The 27,983-nt window shown below is 39.9% G+C and overlaps 1 protein-coding gene across 5 annotated transcripts in view; it reads left to right on the top strand.

The window, feature by feature from the left end:
• EIF4ENIF1 (eukaryotic translation initiation factor 4E nuclear import factor 1) overlaps positions 1 to 27,983 on the top strand; it is a 35,121-nt gene that overhangs the window by 3,648 nt on the left and 3,490 nt on the right. The window contains exons 3-16 of one of the 5 annotated variants that reach the window (XM_073313538.1): positions 4,449 to 4,522; positions 5,320 to 5,447; positions 6,232 to 6,527; positions 8,993 to 9,194; positions 11,118 to 11,293; positions 15,082 to 15,217; positions 15,568 to 15,747; positions 18,070 to 18,299; positions 20,933 to 21,004; positions 21,493 to 21,676; positions 22,216 to 22,295; positions 23,037 to 23,176; positions 24,262 to 24,346; positions 26,922 to 27,054. In XM_073313538.1, coding sequence (XP_073169639.1) covers positions 4,449 to 4,522; positions 5,320 to 5,447; positions 6,232 to 6,527; positions 8,993 to 9,194; positions 11,118 to 11,293; positions 15,082 to 15,217; positions 15,568 to 15,747; positions 18,070 to 18,299; positions 20,933 to 21,004; positions 21,493 to 21,676; positions 22,216 to 22,295; positions 23,037 to 23,176; positions 24,262 to 24,346; positions 26,922 to 27,054 — 2,116 coding nt within the window. Of the gene's footprint in view, positions 1 to 4,448; positions 4,523 to 5,319; positions 5,448 to 6,231; positions 6,528 to 8,992; positions 9,195 to 11,117; positions 11,315 to 15,081; positions 15,218 to 15,567; positions 15,748 to 18,069; positions 18,300 to 20,932; positions 21,005 to 21,492; positions 21,677 to 22,215; positions 22,296 to 23,036; positions 23,177 to 24,261; positions 24,347 to 26,921; positions 27,055 to 27,983 lie in introns of all 5 variants that reach the window. The other 4 variants (XM_073313537.1, XM_073313540.1, XM_073313541.1 and 1 more) reach the window with 4 other exon arrangements.

Raw genomic sequence — 27,983 nt, 5'->3', positions numbered from 1 at the left:
TCCTCACCATCACTAACAGAAGTGGAAGTGTTATTCCCACTTCATAAATAAAGTGCATCTCAAAGGCCGCATAGTCAGTCACTGAAAGAGCCTGGTCTAGAACACACATTCTCCTGACTAACAACCCAAGGCTCATTATTATAGCTTATGGTGTCTCATGCTTTGTCTAAACCAGTGAACTAAGTAGCTGCTTTTGAACTTTCCATTTGTAGAGAACTTGGCCAACTTACACTGTTCAGGCCTGGTCTACACTTAAAATTGAATTGTAGATTTTTTATTTTTATTTTTTTGCACTCCTGAGCAACATAACTATGTTGACCTAACCTCTAGTGTAGATGCAGCTAATGCTTCCATTGACCTAGCTACTGTCACTCGGAAGTGGTGTTCCTACACTGATGAAAAAACCCCTTGTGGAGATGCAGCCTGCACCAACAGTACAGGATTATGCAGCATAGTTGTGGTGCTATATAGTTGTACATTGCTATGGATGTTACCCAGTAGGCTAGACAATCTTTGGCTGACATCTGCTCTAGATATCAAGTCCTATATTTTGGATGGTCTTGCTGCACTCAAATCTTCGTTCCTTAGGTAAATAAGGTACAGCTTTTCAGCCCCAGGTGTGTTTTGGTATTTCTAATTTGCTTAAACTTAATAGTGGCTGTCAGATGGCTCAATGCTTTTTTTTTTTAAATCCACTCATCACAAGCCTCAAACTTAGTAAAAAAAAAAAAAAAAAAAAATGGCCATATTGGGTCAGACCAGTGGTCCGTCTAGTATCCAGTCTTCTGCCAGTGGCCCATGTTTCATAGGGAATGAACCGAATAGGGCAATTATCAAGTGATCCATCCCCTGTTGTCCAAGCCCAGCTTCTGGTAGTCAAAGGTTTAGGGACACCAGGGTGTGCAGTTGCATCCCTGACCATCTTGATTAATAGCTATTTATGGAGCTATGCTACATGATCTTATCAAATTATGTTTTTGAACCTAGTTACACTTCTGATCTTCACCACATCTCCTGCATTAAGTTCCCTGGGTTGACTGACTGGATTGTGTGAAGAAGCACTGAATCATTAAATGCTAGGGAGAAGTTTCCTTTTCAGGCTAGCTTGGTGCTGCACGTCCTGGCTATTGCTAGGATCCCTTTATTCTTCTGGCTCCTTCTTGCTCAGTATTATCAGTTTGTCTCCCTGATTCCTGAACGAAAACAACTCGGGAGGGAGTAGGGGTAATCAGAAACCAACACAGTCAGTGCCACAGTGATGTAAATTGCTGTCCAAAGAACTGATGCTGCTCCTTTGTGCTTTAAATGGAGCAAATCAGAAAGATGATGGCTGGTCTTCTAGTTTATCTTAAAGGTAACTTCAGAAAGTATGCTGTAGTAGACGTTTTTTATTTGAATCCTAATAGTAAAGGGGGAAAACTTAAATGTGTGGCATATTTATTCTACCCAATGCTGAATTATGAATAACTATTGTACAATATCCACTTATAGTATAAACACGGTATGCATCCGATGAAGTGAGCTGTAGCTCACGAAAGCTCATGCTCAAATAAATTGGTTAGTCTCTAAGGTGCCACAAGTACTCCTTTTCTTTTTGCGAATACAGACTAACACGGCTGTTACTCTGAAACCAGTATATCTAGAGGGAACTCCGTGCTATTTGGAGCAGGGGGAGGCAAACTTTTTGGCCCTAGGGCCACATTGGGTACAGAAATTGTATGGAGGGCTGGGTAGGGAAGGCTGGGGGAGGCTATGCCTCCCCAAATGGAGAGGCATGGCCTGGCTCCCACCCCCATTCCAGCCTCCCAGAACTCCCACCCAACACTCCCCACCCCTGACTGCCCTCCAGGACTCCTGCATGCTATCCAAACACCTCTGCTGTCTGCCCCCATCCAACCCTCCTTGCTCCCCCCACCCCATGTTACCTGTGGTATGGGGGAAAGGGGGGCTCAGTCCTTTCCCTGTGTTTCTCCTGCTCATTTGGCTGCTCTCCCTGGCAGTTGGGCAGAGCTCACTCCCTGTCTGGGCTTTTCTGCTGGGGACAGGGGCCAAGCATTTGGGGGGAGGGGAGGATTGCAGTTGCTCTACCTCTGTCCCTGGCAGCAGGGTCCAGGCCCCTTGACCACCCCCTTGCTCCTCGCCTTCTTCTCCTCTGCCCCCCCCCCCCCCCCCGGGCCAACTCCTCCTGACTGCGCTGCCCTGGAGCACCAGGTCTGGCCGCGCTATAGCTGTGCTGGCCAGAGCTGCAGCCACACTGCCCAGGTGCTGGGGGGGACTGTGACTGGGAGGGAGGGATCGGGGCTAGCCTCTGCCCCGCTCACCGTGCTGCAGGGTGTTGGGCTGGCTCCTCTGCAAGCCTGTCCTGACCCCACTCCCTGGCAGGAGCTCAGGGCCCAGAGGGAAGGGTCCTGCAGGCTAGATGTGGCCCAAGGGCCAGTTTGCCCCCCTCTGGTTTAGAGGAATGACCAGGTTTAGGTTAAGGGCTTCTGAATTTTACTCACTGCTCTGCCTCCATTTAATCATAACATTGGGATAAAGCTTGTCTGCTTCACAAGAGTGACTAATTGTTTAGTAAATATTTTCACAGCACTTCGAACATCAAATTTTAACATAACTGTAAACCTAGCATGACAATTACTTTCCTGCCTTTTTACAATCACTGATGATACTAATATTTTCCCCAGCAGGTAAATGAGTAAAATTTTGCAAAGCTTTTATAAAAACACTTACTTATGTAGTACTGTACTTGCTGTAGTAACACAAGTTTCACAACATGCTGCAACTAAGAAAATATGGGAGAACCTGGAAACAAATTGTAGCTCCACGTGAAGGAAAGGCATCTCATGTCCACTGTAACCTTGTTTCTGGCTGAGTAAAACCATACCTCTAAGTTTAGATAGTAATCTACCCCTGTGTGACTGGAATAGCTGTTTTCACACATTTCACAACTAAACTTAAACATTGCAGTAATTAAACATTTGAAAAGTAATAGGCTAAAAACTTAACTTTATTTTTAGCTGGTATACAGCAGCATGACACGAAATTTTATGTGGAAGTAATGAATATGCTGGGGAATTGCCCAGTAACTGAATGAGTAAAAATTATTTGTAAATTGACTGGTGATGCACTCAGTCCATCCTTTAGGATTTTTTATCATTAGTTTTCTTTCAGACATTCAATGCTAAAAATCTGAAGGCAAGGATTCTTCATTCACTATTCTCAAATGTGGTTTAGAACAGCTTTGGGATTCCAGAATATGTAGTATTTTAATTCATTGTGACACTCTCTCCCTTTTTTCAGAGTAAACTATCTACTTGCCAATTAGCTTTCAAAAGTTTAACCAGTAAAAAGAGCTCCTCTTGACCTCTCAGGCCATGTCGATCCTATAGCACCCATGTCAGAATAGCCCCATAGTGTTGGATGCGGCTTACACAGTGTATCCTGTATCAGTTCAGGATTTGTGCCATTTTTTAGTGCTTCAGCAGAGGGATATAACTGGCCTCGAATTATTCAAGGATTTGTATCTCCTAAATAAATTTCTGGTCCACTTAAAAATTAAGTCTTAGAGTTTCCTGCAATTAATGAAGTTTCACTACCACTGCTTCTGTCTTCATTAACTTTGAATTTGTATGTTCCAAACTCTAATTTTTTGCATTACCATGGGATGTGACTTATTTGCTCCTAGCATCAATAGCGCATAATTGGTTTTAAAATAGCTCTGAATCCTCTGCTTCAACTCTTCACGTTAAACTCAGTTCTCTGAACAATTTGTTCAGTCAGCATCATAATGGTCAGAAAGGCATGTCCTCTCAAAGGATAAGCAATTTGAAAGAGTTCCCATTGGATTGGCTTGTGGCAACATTGTACAACCTAATTCTTAAATTTCTGACAATCCCTTTCAACAATCTCATTTCACTCAAGCCTGCCCCAGCATCGAGACAAAACAGCTTGTTGTTGCTCTTGATCAAACTGAATCTGTCACCAAACCTAATGTTATCCTTTGTTTGGGAATGCCATCTGTCTAATGTTGCTTTTCTGGAATACTAAGCTATCACTTGTGTCAATAGGCAGAGAACCCTTACTTTCCAGTGAAACTTCTAAGACAGATCTGTATTGATTCTTAATGTATATAATATAACTTAAAGGTTTATGTGAAGAAACAGCACAGCAATTGGTATTTCTACATTGTCTTGCTTCAAATTGACACTAATAGCAAATCCTACAAGTACCCAAAATAGACCTGTTGGTAGAATCTTTCAAGTATTGCAGTAATGGTAGTTGAATTGTACTTTGAACAAAAAACAGATCAATAGTTTGGAAAAACCATTCAGATTAGTTAACTTCATCTATGATATTTAAATAAACCTGTATGCTTTGGAACAAGTTTTTTGCTTTGTTTATATCCTATCCAAGTGAGTCAGAACTAACTTGCATCTTTTCCTTTCTAGGAAGAACTCTTGGATATTAAAGAGCGTCCCCACTCTAAACAGAGGCCTTCATGTCTTTCTGAAAAATATGACAGGTATGTTCTGGTCTTAAAATAAACTTGACTATCTTTAACTGGATAATCTTTTAAAAATTCCACAAGAAAAATCCTTAAAGTACTTTTAAAACTGTTTATCTTAAGTCCCCTACCAAGGCTTGTTTTAAGCTAATGCCTTTTAGAAAATAGATGTAGTGTGGGGTAGTCTGAGCAAAGTATCTTTAGCTCTATAGCTGGTATCTATACTACTCCTGTGTATGTTGACATGGTGCATAAACAATTTTTACCGATTTCTTGGCAACATATAGCATGAGTTGTTATGGCAACTTTGATTTCTCATTTCCTTCACTTTAAGATTGAAGGCACATGAATTTCTGGCTTGAGCAAATCATTCATGCTACAAGAAGAATCTGTATAGTGGTCAGATTAGTGTCTTAACCTGCCTCATAGGCAAATGACAATTGTAATTGGTGTGAAAGGAAGCCCTGTTAACACAACAAGATTGGAAGAGAACAAATCTTATTCTTGGAAGATAAATTGGGGATGGAACTGTCAAGTGTGAACTCGATGTTTCATACAACTTTGCATATCTTGTGTTATCTTTATACTGATATTTGATGAACTCTTCCACATTTTGCTACCTTCATAAAGATATCTAGAATACCATGTAAATGGACCAGTTTGAGGTAGGAAACGTCAGAAACGCAGATCACTAGTCTGAGTGCAACCCTTCTCGCTTAAGTATTACTGTAATGGATTAGTGGCTTAAAGTACATCTTGTCTTTGTTAAAGTGAGCACTTTCTTTAAAAAGGGTTTTGTAATTTTATTTTCCTAGTGACGGAGTGTGGGACCCTGAGAAATGGCATGCATCTCTGTACCCAAGTTCAGGGCGAACCTCACCAGTGGAAGGGTTCAAAAAAGACTTGGATTCAGACCGGACTTCTCTCATGCGCAGGATAGTTGGTGAGTGCACCATTTTTACAATATGGGGTGCTCAATAAGAACCTAGGATAGTAGCAAAATTATTCCCTCATGGTTTACAGTGGTGGTATAAAACTGAGTGAGGGAAGTGTTAGATATAATCCTGAAGGAAAGAGGTCTAAAACTACAACTTCAGCAAAATCTCAGTTGCTTTAGCAACAGTGGGAGTGCTAGTGTAGACTGGCCACTAGTATTCTTATCACTGTGTAATTACCTTGTTCTGTTCCCACCCCCACCCCCCACAAATAAAGCACCAGCTGCTGGTCTATTCTAGTGCTTTTACTAGTGGAAATACACTATTGGATTTCCCTGTAACTGTGTTTGAAGTTAAGGCCTCAAACTTGGCTAGGGCATTAAAGGCAGTAATTCCTCAATGTCTGTCTAAATTAATAAAACCCCTCCATATTCTAGTTTTGCGTTGATCTTTTTGGATATCATTCCATCAATGATAAATTATAATGCTTCACTTATCATGCTTTTTGTGGCAGTACTTTGAGGTTAGATTCAAGCAAGGAACCACTTGAAAATGATTTATGGCTTTATAGACATGAATTAGATATAAACCATTTTAACTTAAACACTTTGTTTCTCTAGGTATGGGGAAGAAACATCCATTTTCAAGTACTTGTAGCTAAAACTGGAGTATATTCCAGTGTTTTACAAATGGGCTCTGTAATGCCACTGGCTACTTGTCCAGCTTTCATGTTAATCTGTTCTCAAAATAACACAGATAACTTCTCTAGAATACTACTCTTGCAATCTGCAGATCCTAGGGAGCGGGTGAAAGAAGATGATTTGGATGTAGTCCTAAGTCCCCAAAGGCGGAGCTTTGGAGGAGGCTGCCATGTGACTGCAGCTGTCAGCTCACGTCGAGCAGGGAGCCCTTTGGAGAAGGAGAATGATGGTGTTCGTGTTGTTGGTGGACGTAGGATTGGAAGTGGAAGAATCATCTCTGCCCGCAATTTTGATAAAGACCACCGGGGTGGTGAAAAGGACATGCGTGATTCTAGAGACACAAGGGACAGAGATCGTGAAAGGGACTACAAAGACAAGCGTTTCAGGGTTTGTTCTCATGACTGTTTTCATAATTTAATGATGGGGTGGTCTCAATCCCTGGTCTTTCAAATGAGATGATCAACTGTGGTGGCTTCTGGTGTTGGATTATCCATCTACTAGATGAGCTTGATTTTAAGCTTCCTTTTTACAGCTGTTAGATGGTGGTAACTTTTATGGCAATAACCTGAGTGAGTGAAACAGACAACTCAGGAATTTTTGGTAGTTCTGGTACCCCAAAAGTTTGACAGTTCTTGCTCCATCAGAGTAGAACCCTGCCTAGTGTATATTGTTATCAGAAAGCTGAGTTAATGTGTCTTGAACAGAATTTTTTCTTGTCTGTAGAAGGTGACATGCTCTCTTGCCATAGTTCTCTTTAAGAAATCCATTTCATAATTTAATTGGAAGCTGTTTCTTACCCACCATTAGGAAGTGACTTGTGCCCTGAAATATGAACGTGTATATATCTTCCAAAACTTGGTTTTAATCCTTAGAGCAACTGTGGATATTAATATAGGTGTCCAGTCCTGTTAAGCTCTTTACCTCCATGGTATCTTAGCCTGTGGAACTCATGCTCATACAAGGAGCCACATATTAACTTCTGAAGAGCCGCATGCAGCTCCGAGCCACAGGTTGGCCATCCCTGAGCTAACTGTTCATTGTGTGGAAAAGCATTTTCTTTTGGCTGTTAAATTTGCTGCCTTTCAGCTTCACTAAATGTTCTTGTGCATTTGATTGAATGTATTCTCCTAAGTAGGATAAAAGATAACTATATGGAATTGTAAAGTATCACAGGAATCTAGATTAGGTCTAGTGCTCATTAGTTTGAGAGAATGTGTTTAATGATTCTGCAATACTAAATTGGGTGATGTTGCAAATACAGCTGACACAAGTAATACAAAGGCCCAGAGCCATGAAAAATGGGCAGAAAACATTCTCCTTGAAAGTGGGGAATACAAACTAACATATCTGGGGAACAAGTTTGCATTGTAATGTGGTAACAAACAGGGTGGATTTAAAAAAACTTTTTTAAATAAACCCAGTTAATTTGAAAAAGGCAACTTAACTTAAGGTTTAAACTTACCAATCATTTTAAGTTAAATAAAAAATAAGCATGGTTGCTGCCAAGCTTTAAAGGAAGTAGAAATGCTGGACTGGTGGAACTTGCTGGGTAAGCATCTGGAACCAGTTTGAAGTGCTAAATCAGCTTTTGATCATAGGAGCTTATGAAGATTCAGAGAACACTTCGAGTTTATTCAGGTAGTTCAGTTGAATGACTAGTTGGCTCCAAGTTATGGCGAGTTGAAAAAGCAGGAAAGCTTGTTGTTTTTTTTTTCCTCTCCCAATCTATGGATAAAATCTGGGTGTCAGAGGATACAATTTACTAATTAGAAAATGTTAAAGGAGATAGTAACCAAAAACAAGCTGTTCAATTTGTTAACTAAAGATCATATTTCCATTGTTTAATAAATCAGTTTTAAATGCAAAACATGTTTGGATAAACTTTTCTTGTGTATCAGCACACTTGAGCTTTGCTTTATAAATTCAATTAAGCATAAAACCAGCATTTTAATTTCCATCCAAATACAGCTTAATACAAATCACCAGGAAAATTCTTTATCTAATAAATAAATGATGTACTGTTTTCTAACACAATAAATGTGGTGTTTAGATACCAAATTTAGTGCAGAAGCTATATATAGTTGCAAATCAGCATATTAATGGTTACCAACCAATGAGAATCAACCTTTCTTTCATAAAGAAACTAATCCTGTTTTTCTGTTCTTTAAAATTGATTTAAATCCAGGTTTCCTGCTTGCTGATTTAAATGGTTGACTTGAATCACTCTGATTCAAATCTAGCAAAAAAGCCACACAATTTTAGGGAGTCGAAGTATGTTGCTGCAAAGTGAATAGCTAGATGAGCTATAGTCACACTACTAGGGCCAGACAAAGTACCTCATTACCAGAAGTATGTTGACAAGAGCAACAAATGATTAGGGGATGGAGAATAAGAACTAAATGTATAACTCATCAAAACATACTAGGGGAATGTTACTGTGTATACTCTTTTTTTTTTTTTTTTTTTGAACATCTGTATAAATACCATGGGGTACAGGTCAGGGAAGAGTTCTAAATAGTTAACCTAAGTAGGAGTATGAGAATTAAGAGTAGGTGATAGGACTTAAGTTCAATTGTATACAGTTTACAAACTAATAGATCTTTTAAGTAGCAGAAGCTCACTGATCTACTTAAAATTGGATAGAGTGCTAAAAAGCATACTGATTCCATTGGCAGGGAGATGCATTAAAAGATCTCATAGGTTCATTCTATCTACAGTTTCTCTAGTCTGCAAACATTTAAAATAGAACTGTTGCTTGTAAACCAACAGGAAGAAAACAAACTCTTGAGAAACATACAAATTACCTTTCTTTTTTCTGATTTCCTTCTCCATGCTATAACTACCAACTTCAGAGGGAATTTGGGGATAGTAAACGTGTCTTTGGGGAACGTAGAAGAAATGATTCCTACACTGAGGAAGAGCCAGAGTGGTTCTCTGCTGGACCTACAAGTCAGTCTGAAACCATTGAGCTCACTGGCTTTGATGATAAAATATTAGAGGAAGATCATAAAGGACGAAAACGAACAAGACGACGCACAACCTCTCTGAAGGAAGGTATGTAACAAGCAAATTGGAATGGCAAGAGGAGTTCTCTTGGACTTAAAGCTGGAAGGCAAACTTTGTCTGGTAATACTAAAAATAGTCATGACAAATTGTAGCCTTACCTATTAAATTATGGACAGGTCATGGGCAATAAACCAAAATTCAGACAGGCCATGACCTGTCCCTGACAAAATGAGGAGGGTCCAGCACCATACATCAGCTGGGGATGGGGGACCCTGGAGAGGGTCTCTGGAACCGTGACCTCCATGGCATCATTGTAGCCTTGCTAATGGGTATATAGATAGGAAAACTAAATCAAATGTAGCAGTCTTGGATTTTTAACTTAGCAGCATTGAGGGCTGCAACTGTATTCACACTTCCCAAAAACCTCAGTCCTTCATTGAGTAATGATAAACTATATGGGTTGGAAAATGTGCATCCTATGACTTGGCTTCTGATCATTCTGAAGGACAGAACTTAAGGCCAGTTCTAACTATCATTTTTGCTGTAAAAATAACATAACCTTCTGGCAAATCTGGGAGTGTCATAATGTGGTGGTGGTCATGAGGTAACTAATGTACAACCTCTCAAGGGGGAGAAGATTGTAAGATTCTTACAGTAATACTTTTGCCTGGTGATCCTTTGGGATAGTATGCATTCTACCACCTGGACTACATCTGGCTTTGCTCTCTAGTCCTTAGATATTGCATTGGTTGAAGAAGCAACCTTGGAAGCATCACACAAATCTGAGAAGGCTGCCATGGTAGTGAGGTTGGAACAGCAGTATTCATTATCCTTTCCTAGCAGGAGCACTGGGCATGCTGCTTTAATAAAGTGTACTTCATAGCAAAATGCCAGGCCCACAGTGGTGGCCTTGTAGAGACCTGAGGACTTCCTAAACATTCCTGAAGTAAATAATAAACTCCTTACGACTCTGTGCTAACTTCTCTAGCAAACCACATAGCCATAATTAACTCAGAGAACTAAACTGTAGACATGACTGAACGGTGGGAGGAAATCATGTCTTCTAACCTTCGATAGAATAGGATTATTGCAGCTCTGAAAGGGACACAGTCAACTTTAAAGATCCATAAGAGATTTTTCTAATTACTATAAACTATATGATACTTATGCATTTGACAGCACTACACACACTACTGCTTCTTCAGAGCACTCCTGTAAGGAATATAAGTCTCAGATGTTGTACAATAGTCTATAAACCAATAACTTTTTTTTGTTTGGTGGATTCTCAGAAAATATTTGAGAGGTTCTTGGTTGTTATCCCAATGATGGGACCATAAGTACCTAAATAGAATATTTATAATCATGGCAGATGCCAGTCCAGATGATGCTTGCCCTTACAGGAATGGCCCTCCCTGGAGGGAGAAAAGCAGCAGGAGCTTATCTTCCCCCACCTCAGACAAGGAGTGGCAGTTGCCAGCATAGTGCAGTGGGCTGAAGAGGCCACACAACTTGTGGACACTTTCAGTAACAAACATCTGGCTGTATTTTTGGCTTTTGTCTATTTCTGTGGAGTAGGCAGGGTAAAGAAGTAGATACACAAGTAGCAATGATGCAGCAGGCTCATGGGGACACCTAAGAGAGACAGCTTGTGGTAATTCAGTAAAGCTGTTTAAAAATAGGATTTGTACCTCATTTATATAGTGATTGAAGTAGGTGAAACCAACTCTAAGATCTTAATGTCAGGGATTCTTGTATCTGTACAAAGCTTACTTTGCACAATGAGTCCCAATTCCTATTTGTGCTCTTTGGGTACTGATTGCAACATAAATTGGGTTAAATTCATGTAGTTAGCAAGATCAAAGTCTGGAACAAAAGCCACATCTGAACCCCAATCCTATGGATTAACCAGTAGATGATAATTCTCTGGTCTCTTAATTGGGAGCAATTAACTACGTACTTTTATTCTCAAAGGAATAGAATGCAATGGTGGAGTGGCAGAAGAGGATGAAGTGCAGTCTGTCCTTGCCCATGAAACTGCAGCAGATCAGGAAGTTCCCAGGGAAGCTGTTCTACAAGAACCAGCTCCAGGAGAGTTTGACTTCAATGAGTTCTTTAACCTGGATAAGAGTGTTCCTGGTTTGGCTTCGGTGAGTGAGGTTTTAGGCCAGGTATGTACGTGTGGCAGAAGCACCATCTTTAGCTACTACTGTCTTTTTCTGAACTAAAATTACTTTTTTTTTGGTTATGGAAAAGTTTCTTGGTCCTTGTAAATACTGATGCTTTAAACAGTGAATATTCAAGATTTGGAGAAACTTTCTCATCCTGATTTTGTCAAATGAAGTATTATACAAGTATTACATATTATAGCCCATTTAGTAAAACATTAAGATGTTGCTTCTAAAATGGCTTTTCCTTCTTGGATTACTATTTCTATCTGAGCTTAAAAGAAGCACTTAATATGTGGCACAACTTAATTCCTTTTTTCTCACCCTTTTGGTAAAGGTTGCATGAGTTAATATTATGGATCTCTTTTCTAGGAGTTCCAGAACACTGTATTTGCAGGGAATGGTTATGGTGGAGCTAAAGATTTCCCATCAACTTTTTTGGTTGGATTTCCTTCAGACACTGTACTTGGGTTAAAAATATAACTCACTGTCTCATTTTTCTAGTCTATTAGAATATATCCATCTTAATCATGGATTCTCAAACACTTCAGAATAAGAGGCAGACAACCTCTGAAAATTTGTACAGTAAAGGAAGAGCCTGTTAAAATCAGCCTTTGAAGATTGATTCAAATTGAATCCAGTTAATGGATTATATAGCAGATGTTGGGTAGTATTATGGATAAACTGACATGGGAATATGTCTCATACTTAGTTGACAAGGCTTATGGGCCAACATGGCTTCATCTTATAAGGAATGTCCAGAGGCACTGTTCCATATAAAATGCAACTAACCAAGCCCCTATGGGAGGTAGAAGGATGGATACCAAAAGTAATAAGTGTCAGATTATAGGCTGAAGGAGTATGAAGCTGTGCCAATAGCATTAGCCTGCCCTGTGGTTCTAGAAAATCTTCACTTAACTAGAACTAGATTCCTTTCTATAAGAAAATCTGGAGTAGTTACTGCATTTTGATAATGGACTGACAAAACAAGTAGAGAGGTTTTGATAGATGCTATGTTGCTGAGGTCCATAAACTGTAATTGGTCACTAAATCAATTTTGAAAGACACAACTTGTGGTGCAAATGGAAGTCAACTGTTAACAGTTTCAATACTGAATCACTTAGAACATAAGAACAGCCATACTGGGTCAGACCAAAGGTCCATCTAGCACAATATCCTGTCTTCTGACAGTGGCCAATGCAAGAACAGAACGGGTAATCATTAAGTGATCCATTCCCTGTCACTCATTCCCAGCTTCTGGCAAACAGGCTAGGGACACCATCCCTTCCCATCCTGGCTAATAGGTCCATTGGTGTACCTATCCTCCATGAATTTATTTAGTTGTTGGGGGTTTATTTGTTTTTAATCCTGTTAGTCTTGGCCTTCACAACAGCCTCTGGCAAAGAGTTCCACAGGTTGACTGCATTGTCTGAATACTTTTGTTTGTTAAAACCTGCTGCCAATTTCATTTGGTAGCCCTCTAGTTCTTGTGTACTGATGGACTTTATTTTGGCTTTTGACAGAGACAGAGGCTGCAGTAACAAGTAGTCTTGGCCTGCGAATCATGGTCCAATATCTTGTCTATAGACTGGCAAAATCCTCTTCCATAACTGTCTCTAGAAAGTCATAAACTGCAACTGGCCCATTTCGTTACAAGTTGCCTTTCCCTCATGTCACTGTGAATGACTAGTTCTTGTGACTTAAGGACAAAATAAGTAATAGGCTGAAATGCTACTTCATAAGAGGCTAGTAGTAGTAGAAATTACACATCCATATTTATCTCTGACCCTCCCAGCATTGAGCCAACTAAACTCCTAGGGAGGAGGAACAATTATTTTTCAATCCCAATTCACTGGTTAGAATTAGATCAGGTAATCTTACAGAAGGATTTGAAAGGGATAGTGAGCAGGTGGTGGTTTTCACTGGGGGGGGAGTAGAAATTTGTTTCCTTGGAAGTGGAATTATTGAAACAAATTATCCTAAATAAGGAAGTGAGTGATTAGGCTGCAAAATGCAAACACTGGGGCTTGAAAATTGAGACCTGGCTTAATGTTTTGTGTGGTGGGAACCAACTTTATTGCTAGATTTCAATATACCTACAGAATATACTTGCCTACTTTACTCTGAAACCGTTACCTACTTTGTTATAAAGGTAACTTTCTAGTATAATGTACAGGAAGGCCTTCAAATGTTCTTAATGGTGCATCAAACTTAACAGAGGACAGGAATTTTAAGTCTATAGGGGTGGTGACAAACCAGATTGTCTGTCTGGTTTGTGAGCTTTCAGGATGATGCCTGTTTTTGTTTTTGTTCAAAGGCAGAAACTTCAGTGGCTGATTCAGTGACCACGTAGAAGGAAAACTAGTATTTCAGTTTTCCAACTACCTAAAAATTTAGTCTTATGCACAATGTTGTGCTCGAAAAGCTATTCCACCTATTAGCAGTTGTCCTGTCCATAGGCTTTCTTGTGACCATTATTTTCCCAGTTGTACCATATAGATGTATATGAAATGGATAAAGATTATACCTTTCTATAGAACTGTTAGACTGTTCAGGTTCTTCCAGCTCAACTTTTTTCAACTTTACATGTATGACCAAATGGAATCAAGATGCCAGCCACAAGTAAATGGTTTCATGCTTGGCTCATCTGACAAAGAATTGAGTTTCTTCTCATCTTGGACTGAATGAAACACCAAGGAAATTAAATCAACAAAGCATTGTCTACACCGTGAATGAGGTCCCACACTGTGAGACAGTAAAGGTTGCTTGGGATAAACTTGATGCTCTTGGGACTCTGGCAGAGTTTTTTGAAAAATTAATTTTATACCAGTCAAATATGCATTAACTTGCAAAATGGAAGTGCTTTAGCTTATATTTAAAAGGTCCCTTGCCACATATCGCTGCTTCTGAACTACTTCTAGCAACCAGTGTAGAACTGACAAAGTGGCTTATACTGACAATAGTGTTGGAATTGTACTTGGCTGTTTAGCTTCTAAAAAGCTTCAGTTGTTAAACTGACCGTCAGTAATCTCCAAGAATGAATGAACTCTCTACTGCTCTCTTCATTAGAGTAAGGTACTTCCTGTTTGCTACTTCTGCAAACAATATTTGACAGAACTGAAGGTGATTGGATAACCAACATGGCAGAACACAGGTGGTAGTATAAGCTTCCATACAGGGTCTTGTCAATATGCCTTTCCTTCTCCTGAAGAACAACTTCTAAGTGTTAGAGTATCTTTCTTCACTGAGGCTTACCTCCTGTTTCTGCAGAAGATACTGTATTTTTATGTGGGCCCCTCTTCACTTGAACTCGTATAACCTGAGTGCTCATCATAGGTCATTGAGCCATGGAGTCAAGTGTTAGCCCTTGGGAGAGTAGTTAATTTTTGGACCAATGACTGAAGATTCTGGCAATTGAATATTAATCTGTCAGCTGTTCTGGTAAAGTGGAATTTGCAATAATGGCTTAATCAGAGTTTCAGAATATAAAATATGGAACAGACTTCATTTTGTACAGATAGAAAATGCATGATTGATTATACCAGCACACTGGTTACACAGAAATATGGTACAACTTCTGGGACGGGGGGAAACAAATGATAGCTTAAAACCTACTTCAAATCCTAAATTCTGGGAGTGTAACATCAGGTCAGCAGCAGCAAAGGAATTTTACAAGTTACACAGTAAGTGTCCCTCATCTTTCAAACCCTCCCATTCTTTCTTCTGTTAAGACTTTTTGTCTAAAACTTTCTCTCTTCCCCATGATATAGATGATAGAAGATGTGCTGGGGGAAGGTTCGATGTCTTCTAGCAGGTTCAGTAGGTGGTTCTCTAATCCTAGTCGTTCTGGAAGTCACTCTAGCAGCCTGAGATCCACACCACATGAAGAACTGGAGAGGCTAGCAGGTAAAATTGTCTAACTTTTGTAGTGTCATTTAATCTCTGTACTCATGTCTCCACATTTTTCCCTATGCATTCTTTCAGTGAGAACGTGGTAGATAAGAATATATGGTAATTAACTTTTCCACAGTTTAATCATTCAAAAAATGTCCTTTTGGAAGCAGCTGGAGTGTACAGCTTTAGTCTCATCTGCAAAAGATCTCATCACTTCTCACTGTATTTTCCAGCTGATCTCAGGCAGGGGGTGAGAGTCATGATTTTCAGTGAAGTATTAAGCTTAGTAGCCAGTATGTAGTCATCTTGAGACATTTAGTTGGTAAATTGATGTGGCAGTGCTCCTGGTTTTGCTGTTTCAGGTCTAGAGCAAGCAATTCTCTCCCCTGGCCAGAACCCTGGAAACTACTTTGCTCCCATTCCATTGGAAGACCATTCTGAAAACAAAGTGGACATCCTTGAGATGCTACAGAAAGCCAAAGTGGACTTAAAACCTCTCCTCTCAAGTCTTTCAGCCAACAAGGAAAAGCTTAGAGAGAGCAGTAAGTGCCTCTTCAGATATTGTGGAGTTCCTGTGGTGGCATTCTGGAAAACCTTTTGCCTTGATCTGGCAAACCTTGATTACTGAGGTTCAGAAGTAGGAAGTACTACAAGTTTACTTACACTTCAGAAAACCCACTGGCCCACAAATCTCAGTTATGATGATTCCATCACTGACTTTTTCCATCCTAATCATAGGATGACATCAGCAGGATTTTCATCATGAACATGCTCATTAGCCTGTGCTACTTTAATACATCAAGATTGTGCAAATCTTGATGTATAAATGAGTTTCCAGCTTTACTGTTCCTGGCATCTAGACTAGTCTTCACATTAGACAGTGGTAAAATGTCAGCATTCCTAAACTTACTTGACACTTGAATTCCTATTATGCAGCTCTTCCTAAAACTTGCACCATGAGTTTTTTGCCAAGTACCTGTATGCTGGATCACAAAGTGATCCTGGGAGTCTCAGTATCTAAAATGGGACCAATGAATTTAAGGTGTATGCGGGCCCAGAGCAGCTTTTTCAGGTATATCTGGTAAAATTTCCCATAAACCATTTCAGGGAACTGTACCAACACTTCTGGCACAATAGTCTAAAAGTTCACTTAAGTCTTCAAAGAATTGTGGCTCATAAACACGTTTTCAGAAGCAGCTCTACTAGGGAAAACAACTCCAGTAGTGTAGGAATGCAACAAGGATTGGAACTGACTTTTATTATTGTATCAATGTTAAACCAATATCTAATTAAGAAGGGAATTGTTTCCTTCCATAGTGCTTCTATTCTACTGAAGTCAGATACAACCTTTTCAATATTAATTATAGTAGATTCAGTGCCAGTTTTAACTAGGCACAGGTTTAAGGGCATGCATACACATTGCCGATTTGCATGCTCATTGGGCCTGTTGCATGTGCATATGCAAACAGAACATAAGTGCACATACTGTTGTGAAACTTGAGGTTTAATTGCCAAATCTTTCAATTGCATTGGCAAGCAGCATGTATTGCCATGTAAACTTTAAATTGCTGTGCTAAGCAAAACTTGAAATGCTGCCTGATATGAGTGATGGAAATATGGAGGAACAGGAATTCATCCAACAAAAGTATTGCAAACACTGCTGACCAGCATCCAGTTTGGGGAGCAGGAAGTGCCTGGTGAACATTGGAGGAAAGCTCTCCCCAATTTGGCTTTCAAATATTGAACTAAATCTGAATGTAGAATTCTGCTCAGACTTCTACCTTTACCACAAAAGCCTTCTAATTGTTACATATTCATCACAGAACAAGGATAAAGACTTCTGTTCACTCTTATGTCAAAGTACCTGACATGGGGATCCCCAATGACAAAATACTAATCAAGCACTTGAGAAATTATTGGTGTTTTCTCTCTGTTGGTTAGTCTCTCCTCCAGCATTCAGCCTTTTTCCCTCATGCCCTGTAGTGCATGTCAGAAGTCCCTCTCCTGTCTCATGGCCATACTTCCAGTAAGTCTTCTACTTTCCAGATCAGCATCTCTTACAGAAACCCATTGGATATTCCTATCTTTTCCTCCCTTAATCTTCAAGGTACCCATATATGTTGCCATCTGTTCACATCCGTGCATAACCAAAGGATGTCAGGCACTGGTATATGGAGAAAATAATGAGCAGTACTTACTGATGCTTGTTCCTTATTTTGTTGGCACTTCTAGAAATCTTTCCCATGACCCACAATGGCTTTAGTTTTCTTTGGGAAACTTAAGCCTGGTTGAAAACGTATGCAGTTCAAATTCCAATCATGTGATTGTCTAAAGTGTGTATATTTCCAGGTATGTATTTTCTCTTCAAACAATAGCCATCACTTATATGGCTGTAAAAGTCTGGTTTCCTGAAGTATAAGATAAATTATAATCTATGCATACTTGTAACACAATAGCAAATGACTTTATTTAAATCTACAATAATCTGTATTAAAAAAAACTCACTAATACATTTGCTGACTGTACTTCCTGCTAAGAATTCACTGTCTGTGAAAACTGCAGAATGAAATGTCTTCCCTTCCTAAACTTCCAAGTCTCAAGATAAAGAAGAACTTAAAAAATTCAGCTAAAATTAAAGATGCTTGTAAAGACTTATGTGCCTAATTGTTCATGGCTCAGGTTATTTTTAATTTGAATGAGAATATTGTAATGTAGCTCAAACAGTGGCTTGAAACCAAAGGTACAGCCAGAACTAGCTTCACATATTCATGACACATCACCAGATCTCCACCCCTTCTATACACTGGTGCATATGCTTGTAAAGTGAGCACCTAGTTTAACTGTCTTCCCCTTCCACTTCTCAGCACATTCAGGAGTTGTACTTTCAGTGGAAGAAGTAGAAGCTGGGCTAAAAGGCCTGAAAATGGACCAGGAGGGGAAAAATGCTGCTCCATTCATGGCACAGCAGATGGAGGAAGCCCTGAATGTGGCTGGCTCCAGACAGCTCAAGAAAGATGGAGATATGTCTGCATTTAATAAATTAGTCAGCAGCATGAAGGCAAGTGGGACTCTACCATCACAGCCCAAGGTCAATGTAAGTAACAAATTCCTGACACTAAAATATAAACAGATCCATGACAAGGTACAGGAAATGAACCGGAAGTGCCTCAGCATGTCTCTGATTTCATATTAACCATTGGTTGGATATGATGGGGTGATGGTAAATATACTGGCCTTGAGAATGAAATTAGTAATATTAAGTGAGATTATTTCTGGGGAGATGTTGGCAACTGGACCCCTTCCATGTAGGGGATCACTGACCAGAAGAGCTATGTGCATGTTTTCCAGTTTAGTCTGTAGCTGAACACCTCCAAAGTTTCTAGTAGTTAAAATTTAATAGTGTTGTCTAATCAGACAGATGCTAGACTTCACAAGTGGACCTCGACTGAAGATTTAGGAAGTCTGCTCAGTCTGACCCCCAAGCTAACGGGCAAAGTTCTAGATCTTGCTTGACAAAAATCACATCTTATTTTACAAAAAATTGGCCATTTTGGTTAGGGGAGAAGGCTTATCTCTGCACTTAGTCTTGCCCAAAAAGTTATGCCTTGAAGGGTTAACTTGTATCTTTCTGTTGAAGGTTTATTTCTGTTGCACATCGCACAAAGCACATGTGTTAATGACCTTATAGAGAACACTACCTAATACTGCTTTTTCCTCTTTGTGTTAGTGGAACTGTTGGAGCAGTTTCCCCAGTAGAAACACTGAGATCAGTTGGGCCTCCTGCACTACTTCAGATGATAGCAGTAATACTTGTAATAGTCAGGTGCTCTGAAACCTCTTGGCTTTAATGAGTATTTGTACAATTGTGTTAATACAGATACAGTGTACAATACTAAGACTGTTAAATTTTAAAATAGCACGTCTTTTTACTTAATGGAGTAAATCATGACTATCTCTAACATGAGGTAGACTGAGAATTATACTAAACTTTAATCTTTCAGAAAACAAATGGGATCTCTGTATCCAGTAGGAAGTATTTGATGCATTATTGTGACTTCAGACTATAAATGCACTTTAAACCAATGGATCTTTAGTTATTGTAAAAATGGTGGCAAAACTTGAATATGGTGTCTTATGTATTTCTGTTTAACTTCAGATTTAGTCAGTTGATTTCTTTGTTTTTAATTTCCAAACTTGCAAACAACCTGGAATTTGAAAGTCAACTTCATGATTTTTCTTAATCACTTGTAAGACTTCTCAGGACAACTCATGCTCTTCACTATACCTATCCAACCTCTAACTTTCTATACAGAACCATATATGAAGGCAAAATTAAGAAAGTGGGGTTTCAGAAGTGTAACTTGAGGTATGAATTTGGCCTGTAGAATTATTGCTGTGAACTTATTTTATAGTCAGGTTTTATCTTGCTAAAATGGCGCAACACATGGCAGAAACTGAGCATAGTTAATCTGGAAGGCACAAAGACACACATACAACTCACTTACTGTCTTTAGACACAGGTCAAAAGAACCACACTGTTGTGATTTTAATAAAATTCAGCTTTTCTCATCTAGTCCAGTGCAATCTCTCTCCAATCTGCAAACACCAGTTTATGCATATCTGGAAGGTTTGGGGTTTATGACTTGTGGGTCTCTAAAGACTCTTGAAACAAACTTTCCATGTAAGTGCAATAGAGGTTTTCATACACTATAAATGCACTCATTTAGTACTGGTCTCTCTGCTGGAATTGGAAGTTTCTCTGGGATAATGGATTGCACAAATTAAGAACTGGAGTATGTGCATGATAGCTGTAGGAAAAAGGAGGGCTTTTCCATGTCCCAGTCTATAAACCCTTTGATTTTTTTTCCAAATGTTGACAATATCAAGGCATGTAGTCTTGTATAGTTACAAAGTTTGTAACTATACATCTATTAAATAGAAATTGCTTATCTGTTAAACTAATGTTGTACCAAAATTAAAAAATTTCAACATAATTGTCACTCACACATATTGGAAAGAGGGATGAGAGGACAAGGTTATTTTGCTATTTTGTATCTTTTGTTTTGCTGGACTACTCATTCAAGCTTCAACATTGTATTTGATCAGAAGCAAACTGGGTGAGTGGGAAGATTTTTTATAGCAAGGTATGTCGGGCATCTTAATTTATTTCATCACTTGGTTAATTTTTACATCCCCCATAGATTACCATGCAAGCATCAAGATAATCAATTTTATGCATCAGAAATGGACTCAAAGTATTCTAGATCAGATCTCACCTCTTTTCATATGGTGGACTGACTCCCCTGTCACCCACAATTTCCTATCATCCTTATGGCAACTATAGCATAACTTAAATTGCATAGGTAGCTAAATTTGTGAAATACTTTAACGGATAAAAGCTAGTGAAGCCTGCACTGACAGCACTTGACAATTTAGAAAATCTGTTGGACCTCAGTCAGACCTACAATCAGCAGTTTTAACTGGGACCCATCTGAGCTGTTTAGCTAGCAGTGCTCATCAGACTTAAATTATGAAATTGTAATTATCAGTGGGATAAGAAGGTGGTTTGACTCTTAATGAAGTATGTACAAGGATCTTTATCACGACATCTTGTGGTGGATGTCCCCTAAGTTATGGGAATGGTGTGGGTTCTGAACCTCCTTATTATAATCAAATCTTTACAAACTACATGCAGATGTGAGAAACTGTTTTTTTTTTTTAACTTAGCAAAGCCTTGAAAGCCACTTGATGTCTCCTTCTGAGATCCCAGGCCAACCTCTCCCAAAGAACATTTTGCAGGTATTTCTTTTTGAGATTGTCACCTTGAAATGCTCCTTTACTCTCTTGTGTGAGAAGCAAAAGATCATCCCAAAATGTGATTTTTTTACACACATTGTGGATTGCAATAGGGATATCAATAGTCAGATTCATTCCCACCAGACAGAAGCAGAAAAAGCATATAGGAGAGATGACATGCTAAGTCATTGACAAGATTGAGAACTAGCTATTCAAAACTTGCCACGACAACTGTCCGGAATATCGGAACAGAATTTTCCAGACAATAGAACTTTTATGAGGGAAAAACACTAAAATTACAGAGATTAGTTTCTTCTGTTAAAGAGAAGCTGGATGGGCCATTAAACTTAACTTGACAGACTTCATGTACACACTTACATTGTATGTGTATAGCTGTCAATGTGGCACAAGTACTACTGTCTGCAGATTGTATGAAAACTATATAAATATGTCAATATTTGACCGCTATTCATTACTTTTTTTTCTCCAAGGAACTTCTTGGTCCACCCATTGCCAGACCTGCTTCATCCAATGTTCTTAGTGGCTTGATAGGTGGCTTGGAACCTGCAGCATCTTTGCTGAGCCAACGAGCACTTTCCCCTCCAATTTCACAGGTGTTTCCAACTCGGGCTGCTTCTGCAGACTACCTCCGTCATAGGATCCCCTCACCAATTGGTAAGAGACTGCTTCTAGCATGCAGAACTTCTTATAGGGAAGAGGAGATGGATTTTCTTTTGAAGCTTCAGTTTTAAAGCTGAATTCAGAGAATCACTTTGGTCAGTAACATCTAACACTTAATGGGTGACTACCTTAAGGGCCATCTGTCTCCTCTGCCTCTTCAAAGAATCCCATCTGCTGCTGATGAAGTCTGAAAACTCCAACTGACTTGGTTGGACCTTGATAGTACTGCAAATTAAAGACTAATTATACTTTATACTGTAGACCACAGTGCTATGAACAAGAAAATACTTTTTCAGGCACTGGCTGGCACAGTCTAGTGCAAAGGGCATAGCTTGCTTCCCAGGGCAGCTGAGACAAATGCCTTGATGCTTTGCACAGATCTGCAAGTAAGCTAGAGTGGTATTGAGGAGCTTCAAAAGCAATCCATCTAACCACCTTTTGAATCAAGGAAGGTAACTGGGGAGAGGGCTGGAGTCAAGGGAGGATAAATGTCTGTTCTAAAACTTGTAGATAAAGTTGTCGTCATTCTATAGGTTTTGGACCAAGTTCTCAGCAATTGCTCAGTGATCCATTTCAGGGGATGCGGAAGTCAATGAGCCCAGTTGCTTCACAGGTTAGATTCAGTGATTTCTGAAACTTAAATATTTATTAATGAGCACCTTTTTTTTAACCATTTCTTGCAGGACCTATTGGGAATGTAGGGGGTTTGAATGATGGAATGCTAATTCTTTCATATTGGCAGTTACCATGAAGATGCTACTTGTAGTTGAATCAGGAGGGGAGGGATAGCTCATTGGTTTGAGCATTTGGCCTGCTAAACCCAGGGTTGTGAGTTCAATCCTTGAGGGGGCCATTTAGGGATCTGGGGCAAATATTGGGGACTGGTCCCACTTTGAGCAGGGGGTTGGACTAGATGACCTCCTGAGGTCCCTTCCAACTCTGATATTCTATGATTCAATCTTTAGTTCTGATGAAGCATGATATTCAGCACCTCACTCTTGCACTCCTGGGGGAGATGTGCTTCAGCCTTGGATCGTGAGAATGCACTTGCCATCATTTCCAGTCTGATAACACTGTTGCTGGGCCCAGTGGGCCTATTCTCAAATGTCTTTAGAACTGTGTGTACTTTTTTGCAACAGTATATTGAGATGAATTGGAGACAGTAACTCAGTGGTGCAAGTTTAACTTTCAGATGAACTTACTAAAATGTCTGCCACTCCTGTTGACTGTGTAGTTGTGAGTACTTTCAACTATTTCAAACCTTTGTATTTCCTTTTATGGAATAGTGCAAGATCTGGGATAAAAAATAAGTTTCACTAAGATTCTAATGCCGCCTCCTCCTCCTTGACTTCAGATGAGTCCACTGGAGATGCAGCAAGCTGCCTTAGAGGGACTAGTTCTACCACATGATTTAGCCATGCAGGCAGCAAATTTCTACCAACCAGGTTTTGGCAAACCACAAATGGACAAAAGCAGAGATGGCTTCAGGAACAGGTGAGATTCTAAACTTGCTTGACTGGAAAACACTTACTTATGATAGTGCATGCCTTTCACCTTTTCTATGCCCTGTTCCTTTTCAGTGGAGTCCATTGCTCATTACCCTTCCTCAATAATGATGTACTTTGGTTTCAAGGCACCTATTCTAGCCTTATTGCCAGGAAGTTATATTGGCTTATGGTGTGATGTAAAGCAGACTAATGTGCCTGACTAGAAAATAGGATTTCAGAACTTATGTCATGGAAGATAAAGAAACAGTCCTAGTAAACATCATCATATGGAAAAACCTGAGCTTTTAATTGCAGCTGACAAGTAAAACACCTTGTTCTCGTGGCTCAGTGGCTAGGCAAGTGTATGCATTGCCATAGGCCAAAGTAATAAAGCTGATCTTGGAATTTGCTTGCTAAGCAATAGAGCTCAAGCATAGCATGAAATATGTATCTTTGTGGGTAAACAGGCCATCCACTTTACATATAACCTCTTTGCTAGGACTTGATAATTCACCTGCTATGTCCACCTTGAAAGCTGGTTGTCTAGCATCTTGGCTGGCTTTCATGGACTGAGGTATATTAAACACCCTTTACAGCAAAGCACTCATCTTGAGTCTACTTCTAATGTAATTAGAACTTGTAGAATGAGAAGCCAAAAAAACTAGAACTACTGGAAGATACATGACATTTTAAGCTTATTCAGAAGCTAATGGCTATAAAGACCAGAACTATAAAATAAGATTGTGTGAAAAATCTTAACTAAACTCCAAAACTACTGGATAGAAAATTGAATCTAGTCCTCCTTTACCCACAAGTGAAAATGGCAATTAGGAAAAATCAGCTGTACAGGCTTTTCTTGAACAGCACAATGACTACTTCATTGTTTTTGAAGCAGGAAATTATTATTTGCACTTAAATGGCAATGTGATCTATAAAGGGTGAAATTTGGAGATACCACATTGATACCTGGGCAGTCACTAATTTTGGTATATCCTAAATTATACCTATTTTTTTAGCATCAAAAAGGTGAAAAGCAGGATTACCAAGACTATAATGCTGCCTTCACCTCTTAACATTCATGTCTGTTCATAGGCAGCAGCGAGTGACGAAGTCTCCAGCACCAGGCCACAGAGGGAATGCATCTTCTCCAGCTCCTAGTGCATCCATCACTAGCATGGTCAGTACTTGCATCAATGTTTCCTTAATATGGAGAGGAAGAGGGTTAACTTTAAAGCAGCATACTACCATTCTTGAAATACCTTGCCATTGATGCTATTCTTGAAATACCTCGTAAATAACTTATGATAGGATTAATGCAGTTTGAGAATAACTAACTACTTGTGGCTTGGATGAGTTCATCTCTATTGGCACACTGGATGACCATATACAATATGGTCATCCAAGTGTTAGTCATTCTACTTCCTTAACCTCATTTGGATTACCTCTTAGATTTGGAACAATGTCCTCAGCCTCTCATTGATTTAATATGAAAATTCAGGCCTTCATGTTAATCCTCGAAATTTAGGTTTTCATGACTCGTGATTTTTAGGTGTCTTAATGTTTGAGTTCCCAACGTGGGACACAGTGTGTGTTGTCCCATCCTGTTCTCTCCCTCTCTCCTTGCCCCCCCCCCCCAAAAAACCAAATACTAAGCACTTGCATTCTATCACATAGGTGGTGGGCAAACTACAGCCCACATCCAGTCCATGGGACCATCCTGCCTGGCCCTGGAGCTCCTGGCTGAGGAGGCTAGCTGCCAGCCCTTTGGGCGGTGTGGCTGCAAGCTGCCAGCCCTCTGGGCGACAGTTGGATAGAGGGTGAGGGGGCAGTTAGGGGCAGGAGGGCCCTGGTGGGGGGGTGAGGGGGCAGAGACCAGGCTGTCTGGGGAGGCACAGCCTCACCAACCTGGCCCTCCATACAGTTTTGGAACCCTAATGTGGCCCTCAGGCCAAAAAGTTTGCCCACTCCTGCTCTATCAGATCATGAGTTAAGAATCTAGAATCTTAACTACTCTTGAATTTGGGCCTTTACTAGAAACATTAAATGGCAATTAATTCAACTGAAATTATGTAGGACTTAAATCTATGAAAGTAGCTTTGTCATCCGTTAATCCACAATTGAACAAAAATAAAGGTTTTGACATTTGAGTTTAAGTAAAATATGCACTACAGTACAGAAAAGTCCCCTCTTGATATAAGGACAATAGTTCCCTAGCTGGTCTGCAGAGCACTTGCTGGTGGCCCATAGCAAGAAGTCTGGCCACCACATTCTGGTTCTTTCAAGCTGCTGCATCAAACAGCTAAAAATACACCTACCTAATAACTGGTTCCATGTAGGCAATTGTTATAGTTGCCACAAAGATGTGTAATTTTGGGAGGGGAAGTGCCTTTCATGAGAATCTAAGGGCCTGTCTACACTGGGAGTTATCCACTGAAAGTGGATTAGAGCTAAACCAGAATAAGTCCCTCTTGTCACCATATGGAGTTACTCAGGAATAGCTACTGTGCTTTAAATTCACACCCTTTCTTAATCTGAATTGCCTGTCAAGTGCAGACAAATCCTTAAGTATACACAATGAGAACCCTTGTTCTAAATCTCTGGGCTCTTCTAGTACAAAGTAAACTCATGCACTTCTGGTAAAATGAGATTCATAAAAAGTAAAAGCAGAAAATAAACCCAGAATAGTGAAGACAAGCAAAACAATCTTGGTTGGGGGCTCAACCACATTAGGCATGACAGGAAATGTTGCCTTTAAGTGCGGAATGTTTATTTGAAGGGAAAATACTGATTACTGGGATGCATGTGACCTTGTGCAGGGTTGCAAAAAAAGTCTCTATTTGCAGACTAACAGATATAATGCCTAATACAGTAACTCCTCACTTAACATTGTAGTTATGTTCCTGAAAAATGCAACTTTAAGCGAATCCAATTTCCCCATAAGAATTAATGTAAATGGGGGGTTAAGTTCCAGGGAAACTGTTTTCACCAGACAAACTCACTTATATATTCACTCAAACAACTTAATACTGTACACAGCGATGATTGTGAAGCTTGGTTGAGGTGGTGAAGTAAGAGGGTTGGATATTTCCCAGGGAATCCCTTGTTCTTAATGTGGCCTCTCACTCTACAAGGCAGCACAAATGAGGGGAGGGGAGACAGCACGGCACAGGCCCACACCCTGTGTGTGGGGGAGAGAGAGATGCACATTGCCCTTTAAGTATGCTGATGGCATTCTAAGTACATTGCCTTTAAAAAGATCAGGAAGTTGAGATAGCAGCTGCAGCCAGCAAGCTCTATCTGTCCTGTCCCCACCCTGCTCTATATGGAGAAGGGGTAAGCAACTGGGGGGGCAGGAGTAGGGGGAGGGGATAGCCCCCCTTCTATCCTCCCCTGCACAGCAAGCAGGAGGCTCCCAGGAGCAGCATATGGCAGTGCAGGGAGGGAGAGCTCAACTGCTGGCAATTGGGTGGCTGCAGCACAGGGAACTTACGGGAGCTGATAAGGGGGCTGCCAGTCTACCCTGGTTCCAAGCCCCCACCAGCTTGCTCCAACAGGCTGCTCTTCCTGCAAGCAGTGGACAAAGCTGCCAAATGACATAAGGGAGCATTGCGCAACTTTAAATGAGCATGTTCCTTAACTGATCAGCAACAAAACAACGTTAACTGGGATGACTTTAAGTGAGAAGTTACTGTACCTTATACTAACTGTTCTGGGTATCATTTGCTCACTGTCAGTTACTCTTTTTTTCACAGCTTTCTCCTTCCTTCACGCCTACCTCAGTGATTCGTAAGATGTATGAAAGCAAAGAAAAAAATAAGGAGGAGACAGTTTCTGGGAAAATAAAAGCCAGTGATAGTAAAGATGAAGGTCAAAGGACACACGAAGGTACTATAATGGCTTTGTTCTTGAAGGCAGATTCACAATTCACAACTTTTTTGATTCTAGCCTTGTGTATTCCTGCTCCTTAAATTAAAGTCTGGTCTCTAAAGTAGTGTTAAGACATTCCCAACTGCCAGGACAGTGTTTATGAAGATGTACTTCAAACTTCCTGTACCTCTTACTAGGAACCTAACTGACCTCTCCCTGAGCAAAATCCACCACTGTGGGCTTTGATAAACTCACTTTTCCTGAAGGTCAGGTCCTCTTGGATACAGTTGCACAGTGGTGTCTAAAAGGATGACCTGAAAAATCGAAATGCTGATGATGGCTTAGACTTGCAAACAGGGTTTTTTGGCTTCTAACCTATTAGAAAAGGGTAGGTTGGTAGGAATTGTGTATTTTCCCATGTTAGACACTTCCATCCTTTTCTTATTTGAGAAGAGTTCTTGGGGATCAGGTGCAATCTAGAACTCTTGAGACTGCCCTTAAATGACTTGCTCTGCCAGCTGAGACTTTATTCAGCAGATACTTGTCACCTTGCTTAAAGGATGTCCCAAGCAGAAGTTAAGAAGAAATGCTCAAAATAGTAACTGGTTGACCCAATAAAAATAGTATGGTAGAAGGGTAAACTGGAACTGAGAGAAATTTATATTGTGAAGATTCTGCAACTGCTTCTGACCAGTCACAAACGAAATAATGGCCCTTTTCTCTACTCCCTTTGACAGTCATTTCAGCTGACTAAATATAGCCTGGTAAAAGATTTCTAACTCCCACAGTGATCCAGAAGCAGTTTTGTTTTGTTTTTGATACCTCAGCTGCACCTTGTAGGATTTTTGTTTTGTAGAACCAGCTTCAAATGCAATGGAAGATTGTGGGGATGAAAGTGGTTATAATGGCATCAAGAGCCAGACAAGATTTCTTTAAGATGAATACCT

The sequence above is a fragment of the Lepidochelys kempii genome, chromosome 15, assembly GCF_965140265.1.
Source record: "Lepidochelys kempii isolate rLepKem1 chromosome 15, rLepKem1.hap2, whole genome shotgun sequence".
NCBI lineage: Eukaryota > Metazoa > Chordata > Testudines > Cheloniidae > Lepidochelys > Lepidochelys kempii.
Note: the sequence above shows the minus strand (reverse complement) of the source record. Positions and strands in the feature narration are given on the sequence as shown.